Source organism: Danio rerio, chromosome 4 (genome assembly GCF_052040795.2).
Source record: "Danio rerio strain M-AB ecotype USA chromosome 4, GRCz13ab, whole genome shotgun sequence".
NCBI classification, from domain to species: Eukaryota; Metazoa; Chordata; class Actinopteri; order Cypriniformes; family Danionidae; genus Danio; species Danio rerio.
The window spans coordinates 44,092,700-44,107,332 of NC_141024.2; the positions used below are offsets into that span (position 1 = coordinate 44,092,700).

Below are 14,633 nucleotides of genomic sequence, written 5' to 3' on the forward strand. Positions count from 1 at the left end.
AATCATCTAACATCTACACAAGCCATCCAACTTCCCCTTCCACCACTACAATGTCTATCCATCCATCCATTTATTCATTTTATTTTGTAAATGTGCAACATTTTTCCCGCTGATCTCAAAAATACAGTAATTTTTACTGACAGAATTTTAGGTGCAGGCTAGGACTGTCTCTGCCATTTGCAGATAACGTTGTCTTTTTGGCTTCATAGGACATGGAACTTCAGCATGCAGTAACTGGGACGGTTTGTGTGACAAGGCAGGGAAAGAAACAGCACCTCTAAGAAACCATTGTGCTTGACTGGAAAAAGGTGGCCATCCCAGTTTGGAGGAGAGTCTTCACCCCAAATGGAGCTCAAGTATCAGTGTTTTCCATTAGGAATGGAATGTGAGATTTAAAGATGGATCAGTGCAGCGGCAGCAGTAATGCAGTTGATGTGGTTGTCTGTTGTGGTGAAGGATCTGAGACGAAAGGCAATGTTCTTAATTTACTGCTCAATCTAGGTTCCTACTCTCACCTATGGTCATGACTGAAAAGAACAAGATCTTGGATACAACCGGCCACATTTTGCGAAGTGTTATGACCCGCTTGTTAGAGTCGCACCATAAGAGTGCCAACAAAATAGCCTGAATGCAAATTATTTATTATAAAAGTAACTCATAGAACAAACAATCAAAGCAACCAACAAATGTCTATGGATAATAATGACGATAAAGAACTTAAAATCACAACAACACTTTAACTACATGACAAAAGTAATGCAAAACAAAACCATAAGGTTAAAGAGCCAATGAGATGGCAGGTCTTGACATGTGGACTCCCGTGTAGCCACAGCGTCCTGGGGTAGCTAGCACAACAACTTTTATATACCCATTGATGAGTAATGCAGGCATCCAATCAGGATTTACCACATACTCCAATCTGGAGTCATCACAGTGTATAAATATTGTAAAACTTAATACCTGTCGCTCTGCCTAAATCATAAAATATTCATCAAGTTTGTATTCTACTCAAAGTAAATGCAGTAAACTAGAAAAAATCTAGAATCTAAAAGTAAAGAAACTTCACTAATAAAAGCTGCAACACAGGACAATTGAATGGACTTTTAAAACTTGAGGCCCTGGTATACTGCAAACTAAGCGTCCTAGAGCTCCACCTTCTTTGATGTGCGGTGTCTTCCCAGTGATGTCTCTCATTCAGGGAGTCAGACAGTGAACATCTTCTAAAACAACACTAGCTACATGAATACACTGGAGAGAGTACAAATTTATCTGCACTGGTACAATCACTTGCAAAGAGATTTTAAGCTGCAGAGGAGCTGTTGGCCAGATGTTTATGACAGTTCTTCTTTCAGCCACCACCACGGTGTTTACGGTAAACGCGAGAAGCGCAACACATTTACAACCCGACCTACTGCAGTGTAGGAGTGTTGGAAAACAGTAAACTGTCACTCAGCCTTTTCAAACATTATTCAGACATGAAACATCCAGTGCACAGAGAAAATGTTTTGCTGCATTCATGTCATGTGTGCAACTTTTTTGTCTATGTGTTTTGTTAAGCGGCGCCGAATGATTAAAACTCTGTAGACACTGATCAGATCTGTACGGTTTCTCTCCAGTGTGAATCCTGTTGTTTTCAGATGTGTTAACTGATTAAACCTCTTGTAAAAACACTTGTACGGTCTCTCCAGAGTAAATTGTCTGGTGCAGTTTCAATTTTGGAGCTGTAATAAGTCTTCTCACACTCAAAGCGCATATACTCTTTCACATCAGTGTGGATTTTCATGTGTTTATTAAGGTTTGCTGATCGGTTGAATCTCTTCCCACACTGAGTGCATGTGAATGGTTTCTCTCCAGTGTGGGTCTTACATAGTCAAGTGATGCAATTTCCAAGGTCAAAGTTCACCAAGCTTGAACCTTGCAAGGCAGTGAATTGCGAAACTTGACGCACAAACTTACGTTTCCAGTCTGACACATTTGCGTGCGTATGAATGGAAGTCTATGGAGAGAAAAGTCCGGTGTGACCACAGACCCCAATTTTATCCTCTATACACTGGCTGCCTGTTAAGTTTTGTATTAAATTTAAAATATTAATTCTCACCTATAAAGCTCTAAATAATCTAGCTCCTGTTTATCTTCTGTCTCGCTACAATCCAACTCGCTCTTTTAGATCTCAAAACTCAGGGCTTCTGTTAGTACCTAGAATAGCAAAGTCGAGTAAAGGAGGTTGAGCCTTCTCATTTATGGCTCCTAAACTCTGGAATAGCCTCCCTGATAACATCCGAGGCTCAGACACACTCTCTCAGTTCAAAACTAGATTAAAGACCTATCTGTTTAGTAAAGCATACACTCAATGCATCACTTAGCGGGTTTCCACACAAGTTTCTACATCTTGCTTATATACACTATGAACAGCAGCTACGCTAATTATTATTATTTTTTTATTCATTTCCACCTGGGCATACTCATCCCGAGGTCCTCAGATTATGCGGAGTCACTGATTGGATCTAAGACCAGCGACTCCTATCAGTAAAGTGTTTTTTTCCCTCTCCGCTGTCGCCACTGGCTTGTATGGTTCAGGATCGGTAGAGCTATGCATCAATGGATTTGCTCTTCAGTGTTTGGACTCTCAGTAATGATTTAAACCACACTGAACTGAGCTGAACTGAACTTAAACACTAAAAACTGAACTACCCTGATCCAATTTATTATGACCATTTATGTGAAGCTGCTTTTGACACAAAAAATGGTTTCTCTCCAGTGTGGATCCTCATGTGTTTATAAAGGGATGATGATTGGCGAAAACTCTTCCCACACTGAGTGCATGTGAATGGTTTCTCTCCAGTGTGGATCCTTATGTGTTGATCAAGGTGTGATGAGCGGTTGAAACTCTTCCCACACTGAGTGCAAGTAAATGGTTTCTCTCCAGTGTGGGTCCTCATGTGTTTATTAAGTGATGACGCTTGGTGGAAACTCTTCCCACACTGAGTGCAAGTAAATGGTTTCTCTCCAGTGTGGATCCTCATGTGTTGATAAAGGGATGATGATTGGCGAAAACTCTTCCCACACTGAGTGCACGTTATTGGTTTCTCTCCAGTGTGGATCCTTATGTGTTGATCTAGGTGTGATGAGCGGTTGAAACTCTTCCCACACTGAGTGCAAGTAAATGGTTTCTCTTCAGTGTGGATCCTCATGTGTTGTTTAAGGTATGATGAGCAGTTAAAACTTACTCCACACTGAGTGCATGTGAATGGTTTCTCTCCAGTGTGGATCCTCATGTGTTTATAAAGGGATGACGATTGGCAAAAACTCTTCCCACACTGAGTGCACGTTATTGGTTTCTCTCCAGTGTGGATCCTTATGTGGTGATTAAGGTGTGATAAGTAGTTAAAACTCTTCCCACACTGAGTGCAAGTAAATTGTTTCTCTCCAGTGTGGATCCTCATGTGTTGTTCAAGGTGTGATGAACGGTTGAAACTCCTCCCACACTGAGTGCATGTGAATGGTTTCTCTCCAGTGTGGATCCTCATGTGTTTATTAAGTGATGATGCTTGGCGAAAACTCTTCCCACACTGAGTGCAAGTAAATGGTTTCTCTCCAGTGTGGATCCTCATGTGGTGATTAAGGTGTGATAAGTAGTTAAAACTCTTCCCACACTCAGTGCATGTGAATGGTTTCTCTCCAGTGTGGATCCTCATGTGTAGATTAAAGTTTGATGATTGGCTGAACCTCTTCCCACACTGAGTGCATGTGAATGGTTTCTCTCCAGTGTGGATCCTCATGTGTTTATAAAGGGATGATGATTGGCGAAAACTCTTCCCACACTGAGTGCACGTTATTGGTTTCTCTCCAGTGTGGATCCTTGTGTGTTGATCAAGGTGTGATGAGCGGTTGAAACTCTTCCCACACTGAGTGCAAGTAAATGGTTTCTCTCCAGTGTGGATCCTCATGTGGTGATTAAGGTGTGATGAGCGGTTGAAACTCCTCCCACACTGAGTGCATGTGAATGGTTTCTCTCCAGTGTGGATCATCATGTGAATCTTAAGTTTTCTTTTGCTTGCCAAAATCTTTCCACACTGAGTGCAGGTGAAACAATTATTGTCTCTCCTTTTCAAAATACCATTAGTCTGTAAATTAGTTTTTTCCTCAATTTTGACATGATGTTCCTCCTCTTTCCTCTCATTCTCTTCAATTAGGTCTGAAATAAATAAATAAAAGATTAGTTTTCATCAAGTCTAAAAATCTCTCATCAAAAGCTGAAAAGTAAAAAGACACTGGAAACATTGGCTACACACACTTATTTTGATGCATGTTAAATGTAAAATAAAATCAGATCATATTTTGTTCAGTCATTAACATGTACACATTTAAGCAAATTAAATTAATCTTTATTTATCTACTGCTTTTACAATGTAAATTGTGTCATAGTCGCCTAACATAGAAGTCATTGTAAATTGAAACGCTGTCAGTCTAGTTTTCAAAGTTTCTTACATAATTGATCATAAAGTAATTTTGGTCACATTGATAAGACACAGATTTGAAAGGTGTAAATGGTGTGACGACCCCTGTATTCTAGTTTGGATGTGGCAGATCCTGATTAGGTGCCATGGTTACTCCCCAATTGGTTCAAAGCATATAAATGCGAGAGTGAGCTAGCTTGTGTAGGATAGTGTGGCTACTGGCCGTCCTTGCATCAAGACCATCTCTTTATTTTGGCAACCTTATGGTTTTGTTTGGCATTATTTATATGTGTAGCTAAAGTTAGTTATTTTCTTCATTTTCCCCTAGACATTTGTTTGTTTCTTGATTTGTTGTTTTATTAGTTGTGTATATTAAATAAGTTGCATATATAATTTTTTTTGTTGTCTGAGCTCTTTTATGTTGCAACTCGAACGAGGGGGTCGTAACAATGGCCTATTTTTATTTGTTTATATTCATAATTACAACAAAATGTTTTTCTAACATTTGTTTAGCAGACAGGGAATACTATGGATAGAATACTATGGATAAGATACTGTGTGTGACGGGGTACTATACCTCTGTCAACGGAGTAAATTTACAGTTCTACTGGCGGACAAATATGGACATTGATTCCGGTCAGAGAATCAGGCAACAAAGAAGTACTCCTCTTCAAACTTCTTTAATAACAATTATTAAGCAGTCAGTGCCATCAAACTTTCCAAGTATGTTGTGGTCTGTAGAACAGATGAGGAATACAGTATAAATATAAGGTATCTTTACACATTCACTTCAATGAGAAATCACACCATATATACAATGATTAAACAGTGATAATAAAGGAACAAATATATACGTTATAACAAACAAACTAATTAGTTAAATGGCAGTAAAAGGCAATAGGCGGAATGACGGAGCATATATTGCACACTGTATTCTCTCGCGGCTAGCGCGAGCGATATTTTCCCGCGATCGCGGCGCGATCGTCGTCATATATAACAAACAGTCTCTTATATGAAAGGAGTAAATGTTCACTCAGTGATTGTCACATTATTACTCACATTTGGTGCATGAACGCACAACATGTCGGAAGAAAAGGAGCGCATTGTGATCTGGCCCGGCATCTGAGTATGGGAAGTTGCACCGCTAATAACAGTCCGTGTGAAACTCGCTAAATATTTTCGGTTCCTAGTGGGCTTTCTGACATAGCCGCCCCCAATTATCGATAAAGATAATTGTAAACCTTAAGAAAGGCCATCTTTGGTTTCCGTGTCTTTATCCTTCATTTCCGGAATTTGAATGAGTTTTACAACAGGCCTCAGATACGACTTATCCTTGACTTGGACTTTGGCAGTTCGAATCCTTCCGTCCGCCCCTGTATAGGTCTCTGTAACAGTTCCCACAGGCCACAGCGCACGCGGGAGTTGATTATCTATTAGTAGTACAACTTGGCCGACTCCCAGCCCTTTACCATCTGTTCTCCATTTTTGCCTGCCCTGTAGTTTTGGTAAGTAGCGATGGACAAATGCAGCCCAGAATTGGTCAGCCAGTACTTGACTGTGTCGCCACTTGCGTTTACCCAGCATCTCGTTAGAGTCATAAAGGACTTGGGGCAAGGAGGCATCATGACGTCCCATTAGTAACATATTTGGGGTTACAGGATCTGGGTCGGCAATGTCAGATGAGACGTAGCCCAAGGGTTTGGAATTTAGTATGCCCTCCACCTCCACTAGTAAGGTTTGTAGGACAGACTCTGGTACACATTGTTCCCGAAGAATGACTTGCAAAGCAGCCTTAACCGATTTCACTTCTCGCTCCCAGGTTCCACCAAAGTGAGGTGCGTTTGGTGGGTTAAATCGAAACTGAATCTGCTGTTGAGCTAGCTGTGTCTGAAGCTTTGGGGCCATTTGCTTAAATGAGTCTCTTAACTCGTGGTCCCCTCCTACAAAGTTAGTCCCATTATCACAGAGTATTTCAGCAGGCTTCCCTCTACGGGATATGAAATGTCGTAGAGACAGAAGGAAGGCATCAGTATCTAGATGTTCAAGTAGGTCAAGATGCAAACATCTGGTGGTTAAACACTTGAATAAGATCCCCCATCTTTTCTCCCTGCGCCGGCCTATCTTTATGTGAAAGGGTCCGAAGCAGTCTATGCCCGTAGAGTAGAATGGTGGTTTAAACAGACGGCATGGTGGTAGGTCGGCCATTTGTGGGTTCTGTGGCTTGGCACGCCAGAATTGGCAGTTCTGACAGAAATGCTGGTGTTTCCGCACAGCTTCGCGACCTCTAAGCACCCAATATCGACGCCTTAGCTCTGCTAGTACTCGTTCTGCACCAGGGTGATGGAGTTGTTGATCTATGTCTTGGATCAGTAACTTTGTGACTTGATGGTGAGAGTCTAGAACAATCGGGTGAATAGTATCAAATGACAGGGTTTCAGCACGACGAAGACGTCCACCCACTCTTATCAACTCAGCATCTTTGTCGAATTCTGGAGCAAGAGAACTCAAACGGCTATCTGTCGGAATGGGCTGTCCAGCTTTCAGGGCTCTGAATTCCTCTGGGAATGAATCAAGCTGAGCATGCGCTAAGAGAAGCTTTTCTGCCTGTATATACTTTGAGGCATCGTTTGTAGTTTCAGCATCAGCCGCCCCATCACAAGACATGACAGTCGCTTGAAGAAGTTCCTTCCAAGTTCTGAACTGACTGAGGTCTGCTGGTACTGGGCTTGGGGTAACACTAATGGCTGCAATGAACGATGCTCGTTTGACTTCATTCATATCAGGTTCAGACTTTGTACTGGGTGTCACTGGCCATACTTCCTGTGGTTGAGTCAAGAATGATGGTCCATATCTCCACTGGTGAGGGCCTGCTATTTCCTCTAAAGTAAGCCCCCTGGTAATGTGGTCGGCAGGGTTTCTATTGGAGTCAACATACCTCCACTTGGACACATCTGTCAGTGTCTGAATTTCAGCTACTCTCGACCCTACGAACACTTTGTACCGGCAAGATTCTGACTTTAGCCAATGCAGCACAGTAGTTGAGTCGGTCCAATGTGTAACTTGGTGTATGGGGATAGTAAGCTCAGCTTGTATGACCTTTGACATCTGAGCGCCAGAGTGTGCAGCACACAACTCCAGGCGGGGCATCGATAAACATTTGCGAGGAGCCACTCTAGAGCGAGCTAGGACAAAGGATACATGGACCTTCTCCTCATTCCGGATTTGAAGATAGGCCACCGAGCCATATGCCCTTTCTGAGGCGTCACAGAATACATGTAACTCTCTGATGGTGGAGGGAGTATCTGACATTGCAGGAGCGTATGGTCTGGCGAATTGTACTGTAGTGATATGGGACAGTTCTGCAACCCATGTGGACCATTTATCACGCAAGTATAAGGGTTCGATAGGGTCATCCCAGCTTAGGTTTTGTTTCCAGAGATCCTGAATCAAGGTTTTAGCCCTAGTGGTAAAGGGTATAATAAAGCCCAGGGGGTCAAACTGACTAGCCAGGGTTTTGTACAGGTTTCTCATTGTTGGCTGGATGGGTTCGGCTATGCGAGTTTTATAACCAAGGGTGTCATCAATACAGTTCCATTGCAAGCCAAGTGTGAGTTCCTGCAGGTAAGAGCTACTCTGGGACAACCAGCACTCGCTACTAGCCGATATAGCCTCTGATGGAAGATGCTTCAGGACAGAAGGTACGTTGCACGCCCACTGTCGGATTTCAAAGCCTCCCTTTAACAGTGATTCACGTAGGCCATCAATTATAGCTTTGGCTTCCTCCTGATTGGGGGTACTGTGAAGGCAGTTGTCGACATAAAATGAGGTCTCCACAATATCAGCTAGGTCTGGCCTACTTTCTCTGTTTTCCTGGGAATGGCACTGAAGGGCATAAATGGCACAGCACGGGCTGCATGTTGTGCCAAATGGAAGAACCTGCCACTCGTAAATGTCCGGAACTGCCTCCCTATTCATATTCCTCCAGATGAATCGCAGCACAGGCCGGTCCCCAGGTAACAAACGCACTTGGTGAAACATGCCTTTGATATCCCCACTCACTGCAACGGCATGCTGTCGGAACCTCAATATCACCCCCAACAGAGATGGTCCTAGCGTTGGCCCAGGAAGAAGTTGTTCATTTAGACTTTGGCCATTATACTGGAAGGAGCAGTTAAAGACGATACGATCTTTTCCATTATGATGCACCAGGTGGTGTGGGATAAACCATGACTCTGTGGAGTGGTTTGCCTCTTGTGGTGTTATCTTTGCGATGTAACCTGCTGACTCAAGCTTTTGGATCTCAGAACAGTAAACCTGTGCCTGCTCAGGATTTTTGGCTAATTTTCTTTCAAGGTTTCTGAGGCTGGGCAATACAGCTTCAATGCCTGTATGGAGCAAAGTGATGGGGGTACGTCTTAGCAGTGGAGTAGCATAACGCTGTATCCCATTTACGTCTACTCTGACAGTAGTAGTCTGTAAGAGGTTATGGCATTGTTTGTCTTGCTGTGATCTTGTTATCAGCTTTTCATTGTATGGCAATGTGTCAATTTGCCACAAGCGCTCCACATGCTGAGACAGCTCTTCACGTGATGGGGCTGTCATAATATGTAGGCATTGTTGCAGGCCTTTGGGGGGCTGAATTGGACTCATTGGTCCCTGTAGTACCCAACCAAGCTTGGTATGTATAGCAACGGGGCCACCATCTGGTCCCCTTCGTACTGGCTGTGTTGGCGTCAGGAGGTGTGGCAGGTCAGATCCTATGAGGAGTAACGGCTTGACTCTGTCTACTGGCTGTAAAGGCAGACCTTTCAAATGGTGGTATGACTTCTGTAGTGCTGCTACGGGGTAGTTATGCTCAGCAAGACATAGACCAGGGGCAGAAAAGGCATTGCGTATGACATACCTCTCTGATGGCTTGGCAAATGGAGAGACCTCAAAGGTGACTTTAGACCCATTAAGGTTAGTATGGTTTCGCTGGATTGTCTGCAGAGAAAGCACTTCTGGAACTCCACGAAGCCCAAGCTGTCGAACTACTTGAGGGAGGACAATAGTCCTTTCTGAGCCATCGTCGAGCACGGCATAAGCCTCAATGGTTTGGGTTTGACTGTGCAGGAGAACTCGTGCGACCTTGAGCATCACCTTCTGTGAGCGGTTAGGTCTATCCAGATAGATTTGTGTCGAAGGCAAACTCACCATTAGAACTGCTCGGGAAGTGTCTTTAATTGAGTCATGCAGTATGGTAAGATGGATTTCTTTGCATATTTTACATGGCCGCTTGAGGTTACAAGTATTAACTGAGTGATTCCTCCCACACTTCCAACAGCGTTTGTCTCTTGTGATCCAACTGACGATTTGATCGGTGGTCAGCTTCTTGAATTTGTCACATGAGTTCAAATAGTGGTCTGGGTTGTCACAGTACGGACAATACGGCTTTGGCTTGGGACTGACCTTTGCCGGTGTTGCTGCTGGTGGCTTAACAGCGTTTTCTGAAGTCAGAAACGAAGTCGTTGGACGTTCCCAATGATATGAAGAACTTTTACTCCTGCCAGATGTCTTTGTAATATCTGACTGGAACATAGCAACCGCTCTACTGGAGATCCGCTTGGCTTGGGATTTTGTCTGTAACCAGGCTGCTAGGTCAGTAAGTGTATACGTTCTGTCTGTACCAGATTGAAGGATGCCATGACTAAAGCAGTACTCCACAAAGCTATCTCTGTAGGCAGGGGGCATTTTTCCTAAAAGGCGGTCAACATGGGAACCACACATGAGCTCAAATCCATTCTGGCCCTCTAGAGTCCTCAGCATACCGACTAGGGATTGGACAGACAGGGCGAATGAGTCAAATGAGTTTGCGTCACCTATTTTAAGTGGAGGTGTACTCATAATAGCCCCTAATTCAGATTGAACTAGCTGTCTGGGCAACACGTTCTCACTCCCAACTCGTCACATACTGACGCTTGGTCAGGAACCCTCGGCGTAAGTTATTGACGCACAGGGTACCCCTTTAGCGTCATATTTAGACGTGCAGGGATTCCTTATAGAATCTGTGCCTGAGCCTGAGGCGTCATAGGGAGACGCTGGAGGCTCGTATAATTACCAATAGATGTCAACGCACTTTTTAAAACCTGATTTGCGCCTATTATCACAGTTTTCTTATTTTAAAAATATGTAATTTTTATTTTGTTCATGAAAAGCGTCTGTAAACTGGGTCGAAACTACTGTATGAATAAACTTCGGTCCACGTGACATCCCTTCACGGTGAGTTTAACGCCGTTCTGCTATTGGTCAAACTGCATCAGCGGTGAGTTCTCAGATGAGTTCAACTGTCAACATTAAATATTACGTTAATGCTGCATAATCTATTTTTATTGGAGATTAGTTGGTGTTTATAAATATGTTATCATTTACTTTATATTTAATGAGTGAAAATATATTCGGTTGTCCAGTTTAGGGTAACTATGCCTAATAAAACTTTGATTCATTCATATTATTTATTGTTTTTTTACTTTAAAAAAATATTACATTTCAAGTACTAAGTTTAAAAATGTTTTTGGCTGATATTTTTCATTTTATATGATTCACTGAAGTTGGGGTCATTGTATGTGGCGATCTATTTTTTAGAGTCTATGCTCGCTATCCCAAGGTTCATTGCGATCCCAAGGTGCACTGCGGTTTTCCACAAGGTAAGTAAAAAGTAAACAAATAAAGACGATTTGTTGATAAAGCATGTACTGTAAACTAGCGACGTTATCTAATTACATCAAGTTTATTTATTAAAAACATATTTTTCTCACATATAACGTTGGTCATGCATTGGAACAATATATACATTTTAAGATAAGGAACAGTGTAACCAGATTGTTGTTTTCCACAATAGAATTCGTGCAAAATCTATATATAATATGCAATATGCAACTCTAATAATACAAATGTATTCGTAATTGTTTCAATATTAAAGAACATCAAGTGTTTCCAAAGGTTTCAATGCTACATTGTAAAAACTATTATTTTCCATGCCTTAAAACACACACACACACACACACACACACACACACACACACACATATATATATATATATATATATATATATATATATATATATATATATATATATATATATATATATCATAAAAAAAGCTCAAGTATAACTTGCTGATGTATGTCACACAATGAATATCATACACTATTACCAGTATAATTTGGCCTTTACCAATTTATTTAATAAAAGAAAGAATCTATCATCTCTAAATTGTGGTAAAGAGGCACAACAAGCTGTCTTCTTTGTCAAATATTATGTCAGTCAGGATGGTAATGGTAAAACTCAAGGATTACCTTGCACCTTCTCAGAAATTTACCATTGATCATATGTATTACAAGTGGCTGGATTGTTTTTAACACAAGCAACGTTTTTTAAATTATTATCTTAAAGAGATTAAGGCTTATTTTGGACTACACTTACATTACTTTACAACTGCTTAATGCAGTACTGATGTATCAAGTAGTTTAGTGGGTTTAACTAATGTCACATCTGTTTTTATTCATTTCAGATGCAGAAATTTTTGACATATGAATTCATCTTGACTAAGGGTAAGGTTTTTGTTCAGAATTAATCATTATTTAAAATCATTGTATTTTCTTTGTTATTATGTACAGCTTTTAAAATAATGTACTTTCTTTTAATAAATAACTCTTCACAGCACTGCATCTGAACAGTCACAACCTCACAGAGCTGCACAACTGCCCCACTCAGATCAGTGTTGAAGCTGGAACCTCATCTTGTGTACAGCAAAGGCAGAGCTGAAAATTCACTGTTTGTCTTGTTTTGTGTGGTAAGTCATAGTTTTATTAATTTTTTAATTTTATTGCAACACTAAGTAGTCCATTCTGTGGCCAATATGATATAAAGGGCCTAACATGGGACTGACGTGATCATTGTTTTGATTTCTAGATAAGCACTTATGGGGCTAAACATGCAGCTGAAGTTAGCTTCATTGAGTAGGACATTTCTTTCAGTATACTCTTAAAGAGATTCATCCAAAAAGGAAAATTCTGTCATTATTGACTCATCCTTCACTTGTTCCAAATATGTCTGACTTGCTTTCTTCAGTTAAACACAAAATATAATATTTTAAAGAAAGATGAAAACCTGCAAACATTAACTTCCATAGTATTTGTTTTTTCCTACTATGTATGTCAATGTTTTCAGCTTTTCAGCTTTCTTCAATAAACTTCCTTCATGTTCAACACAAAGTAACTTGGAAGTTTTTAAAAAAGGTTAACAACCACTTAAAGGAGAGTAAATAGTGAACTATTCCTTTAACCCAATCTAGTTGACTTTACTAGAAAATTGTATAGAAACCCAGTGGCTTAAACCCCTTACATTTTATACAAGGTACAACTTAACAGCCATACTTGAATTAAAATATTACTGTAAGTTCAAGAAGATTAAAAAGGTAAAGGTTTTAGGTTAATTTAAAGTGGGCTGTTTAGTTTCACCTTGTGTAAAAACATAAAGGGTTTAAGTCAACATGTTTCTATGCAGTTTTCTAATAAAGTCAACTAGTTTGGGTTAAGAGTGTAATGGGTTACAGTAATAGCAGTGAATCATGCAGGCATAAAATAAATGTTTAGCCATGTAAAGCAATAAGCTTGTTATAGTTTAGAAATATTTTTAGGGTGGAGCACAGTATGCTGTTGTAGTTTTCATATAATTGATGAGTCAAACATAAGATGTGTGTTTTAAATTGCAAGAAGTGAATTAACAATATGTTCATCAAGATTCAAATCTTGCATCTTATATTTTCTTAAGGTTTTGGCCCAATAATACCCGTGTTCTGCTATTTAAAAAAAAAAAATGCTGGAATTTGTGTCAGCATTCCCTTCAATGAAAACTACAACAGTGGACATCAGTGGTGATAAAAATGTTTGAGAAGGATAAGGGTGTTCATAATGAGAGGAGCAGTCACTATCCTGATCTCTGAGTTTGTAGAACTGACAGATCTGCTTGGAATACATGGAAACATGCTGGAAATGTTTAACCTATTATACAGTTCATTCAAGAGTGCCAGGTTTAATGACACTTTACATTTATAAATAAATATCACTGAACTTTCTAAATGAAACCTAACACTCATTCTTTGTTCAGTAATGATATTGTGCACTTCTAATACTTTACAGTGGCAAAACCTGGAATAACACACGGGAGCCCTCCAGGAATTCCTGACACTTTACGCCCAAGTCTCCTCATGCTAACCGGATTGCAATATGACAGTCTAGTCAGCATAAACACCTGGACTCACCAAGCACACTTTGGTTCTCAGTGTTTTGTAAAAATAGTTTTTGCTATTCTTCAGTAAATACTTGAATATGTTTTGAACTTATTCTACTTTTGATGTTTAAGTTCAGAAAGTTGTTATTATAAACATAATTTGCATTTGTCATGAACTTGACTTCATGAACACTGACTTGTTGTTGTGAAAGCTGTTTATTATAATGGCATTTCCAAAGGCATCATTTGAAAAGATTTTTTGCAGTGCAGTTTTACTTGAGCTTGACATACGAGATGTATGACATGAATAAATATCACAAAATAAATATAATAATAATAATACAAAATATACATTTCCTTCAATTATAATTGTTTTTAATCATTTATATATGTATGGTAATATATTATTGCATTAAAAACTGTTATAAAATGTATATTTTTGGTTTTTGCATTTTTGCGTGATTTTTATTATTTATTTTATTTGTGGCATGAATAAATTATAAATGTTTCATTGAAAATGTATTGTGTTTATTTGCATACTCATTTACTATTTTTACTATTTAATGGGCACTATATTTGTCATTTAAGTTTGACATATATTTATATTTGTATACCTACATGATGCATGGTTTAGTTAGAGGAAATGCTGGAAATGTTTTCAAACATGAAGCTTTTATATTATTTTATTATTCGTTTCAAATTTAGTATACTGCCTATGATCTGGTTTTACAATGATCATTTTGCACATCAGGTTACCCCCACAAAGGAATCTCACGGTAAATATACATTTGTATTTTTAATAAGACAATAAATAACATGTAATATTAATACACATTTTGATATTTAAGTTATATTATAAGGTTATTATAATCTACCTTCAGCCGGAAGATTACCAAATAGAGACAAA

General features: G+C 39.8%; 1 protein-coding gene across 3 annotated transcripts; it reads right to left on the reverse strand.

Annotated features, from left to right (window-relative positions):
• Positions 1-620: 620 nt before the first annotated feature.
• On the reverse strand, positions 621-10,375 carry LOC148681149 (uncharacterized). Of its 3 annotated transcripts, none has more exons than XR_015942524.1 (3): positions 5,517-10,375; positions 5,035-5,192; positions 621-4,195 (listed from the first exon to the last, which is right to left on the reverse strand). XR_015942524.1 is itself a non-coding variant. In XM_088650060.1 (3 exons), exon 3 carries the CDS (start codon positions 4,029-4,031, stop codon positions 2,706-2,708), a length of 1,326 nt encoding a protein of 441 aa, XP_088506186.1. In that variant the 5' UTR covers positions 4,032-4,195; positions 5,035-5,192; positions 5,517-5,603; the 3' UTR covers positions 621-2,705. The 3 variants fall into 3 exon arrangements, 2 of the variants coding, with proteins under 2 accessions (XP_088506186.1, XP_088506185.1); XM_088650060.1 differs by having other exon boundaries at positions 5,517-5,603; XM_088650059.1 differs by having other exon boundaries at positions 621-5,192; positions 5,517-5,603.
• Between the last annotated feature and the right edge of the window lie 4,258 nt (positions 10,376-14,633).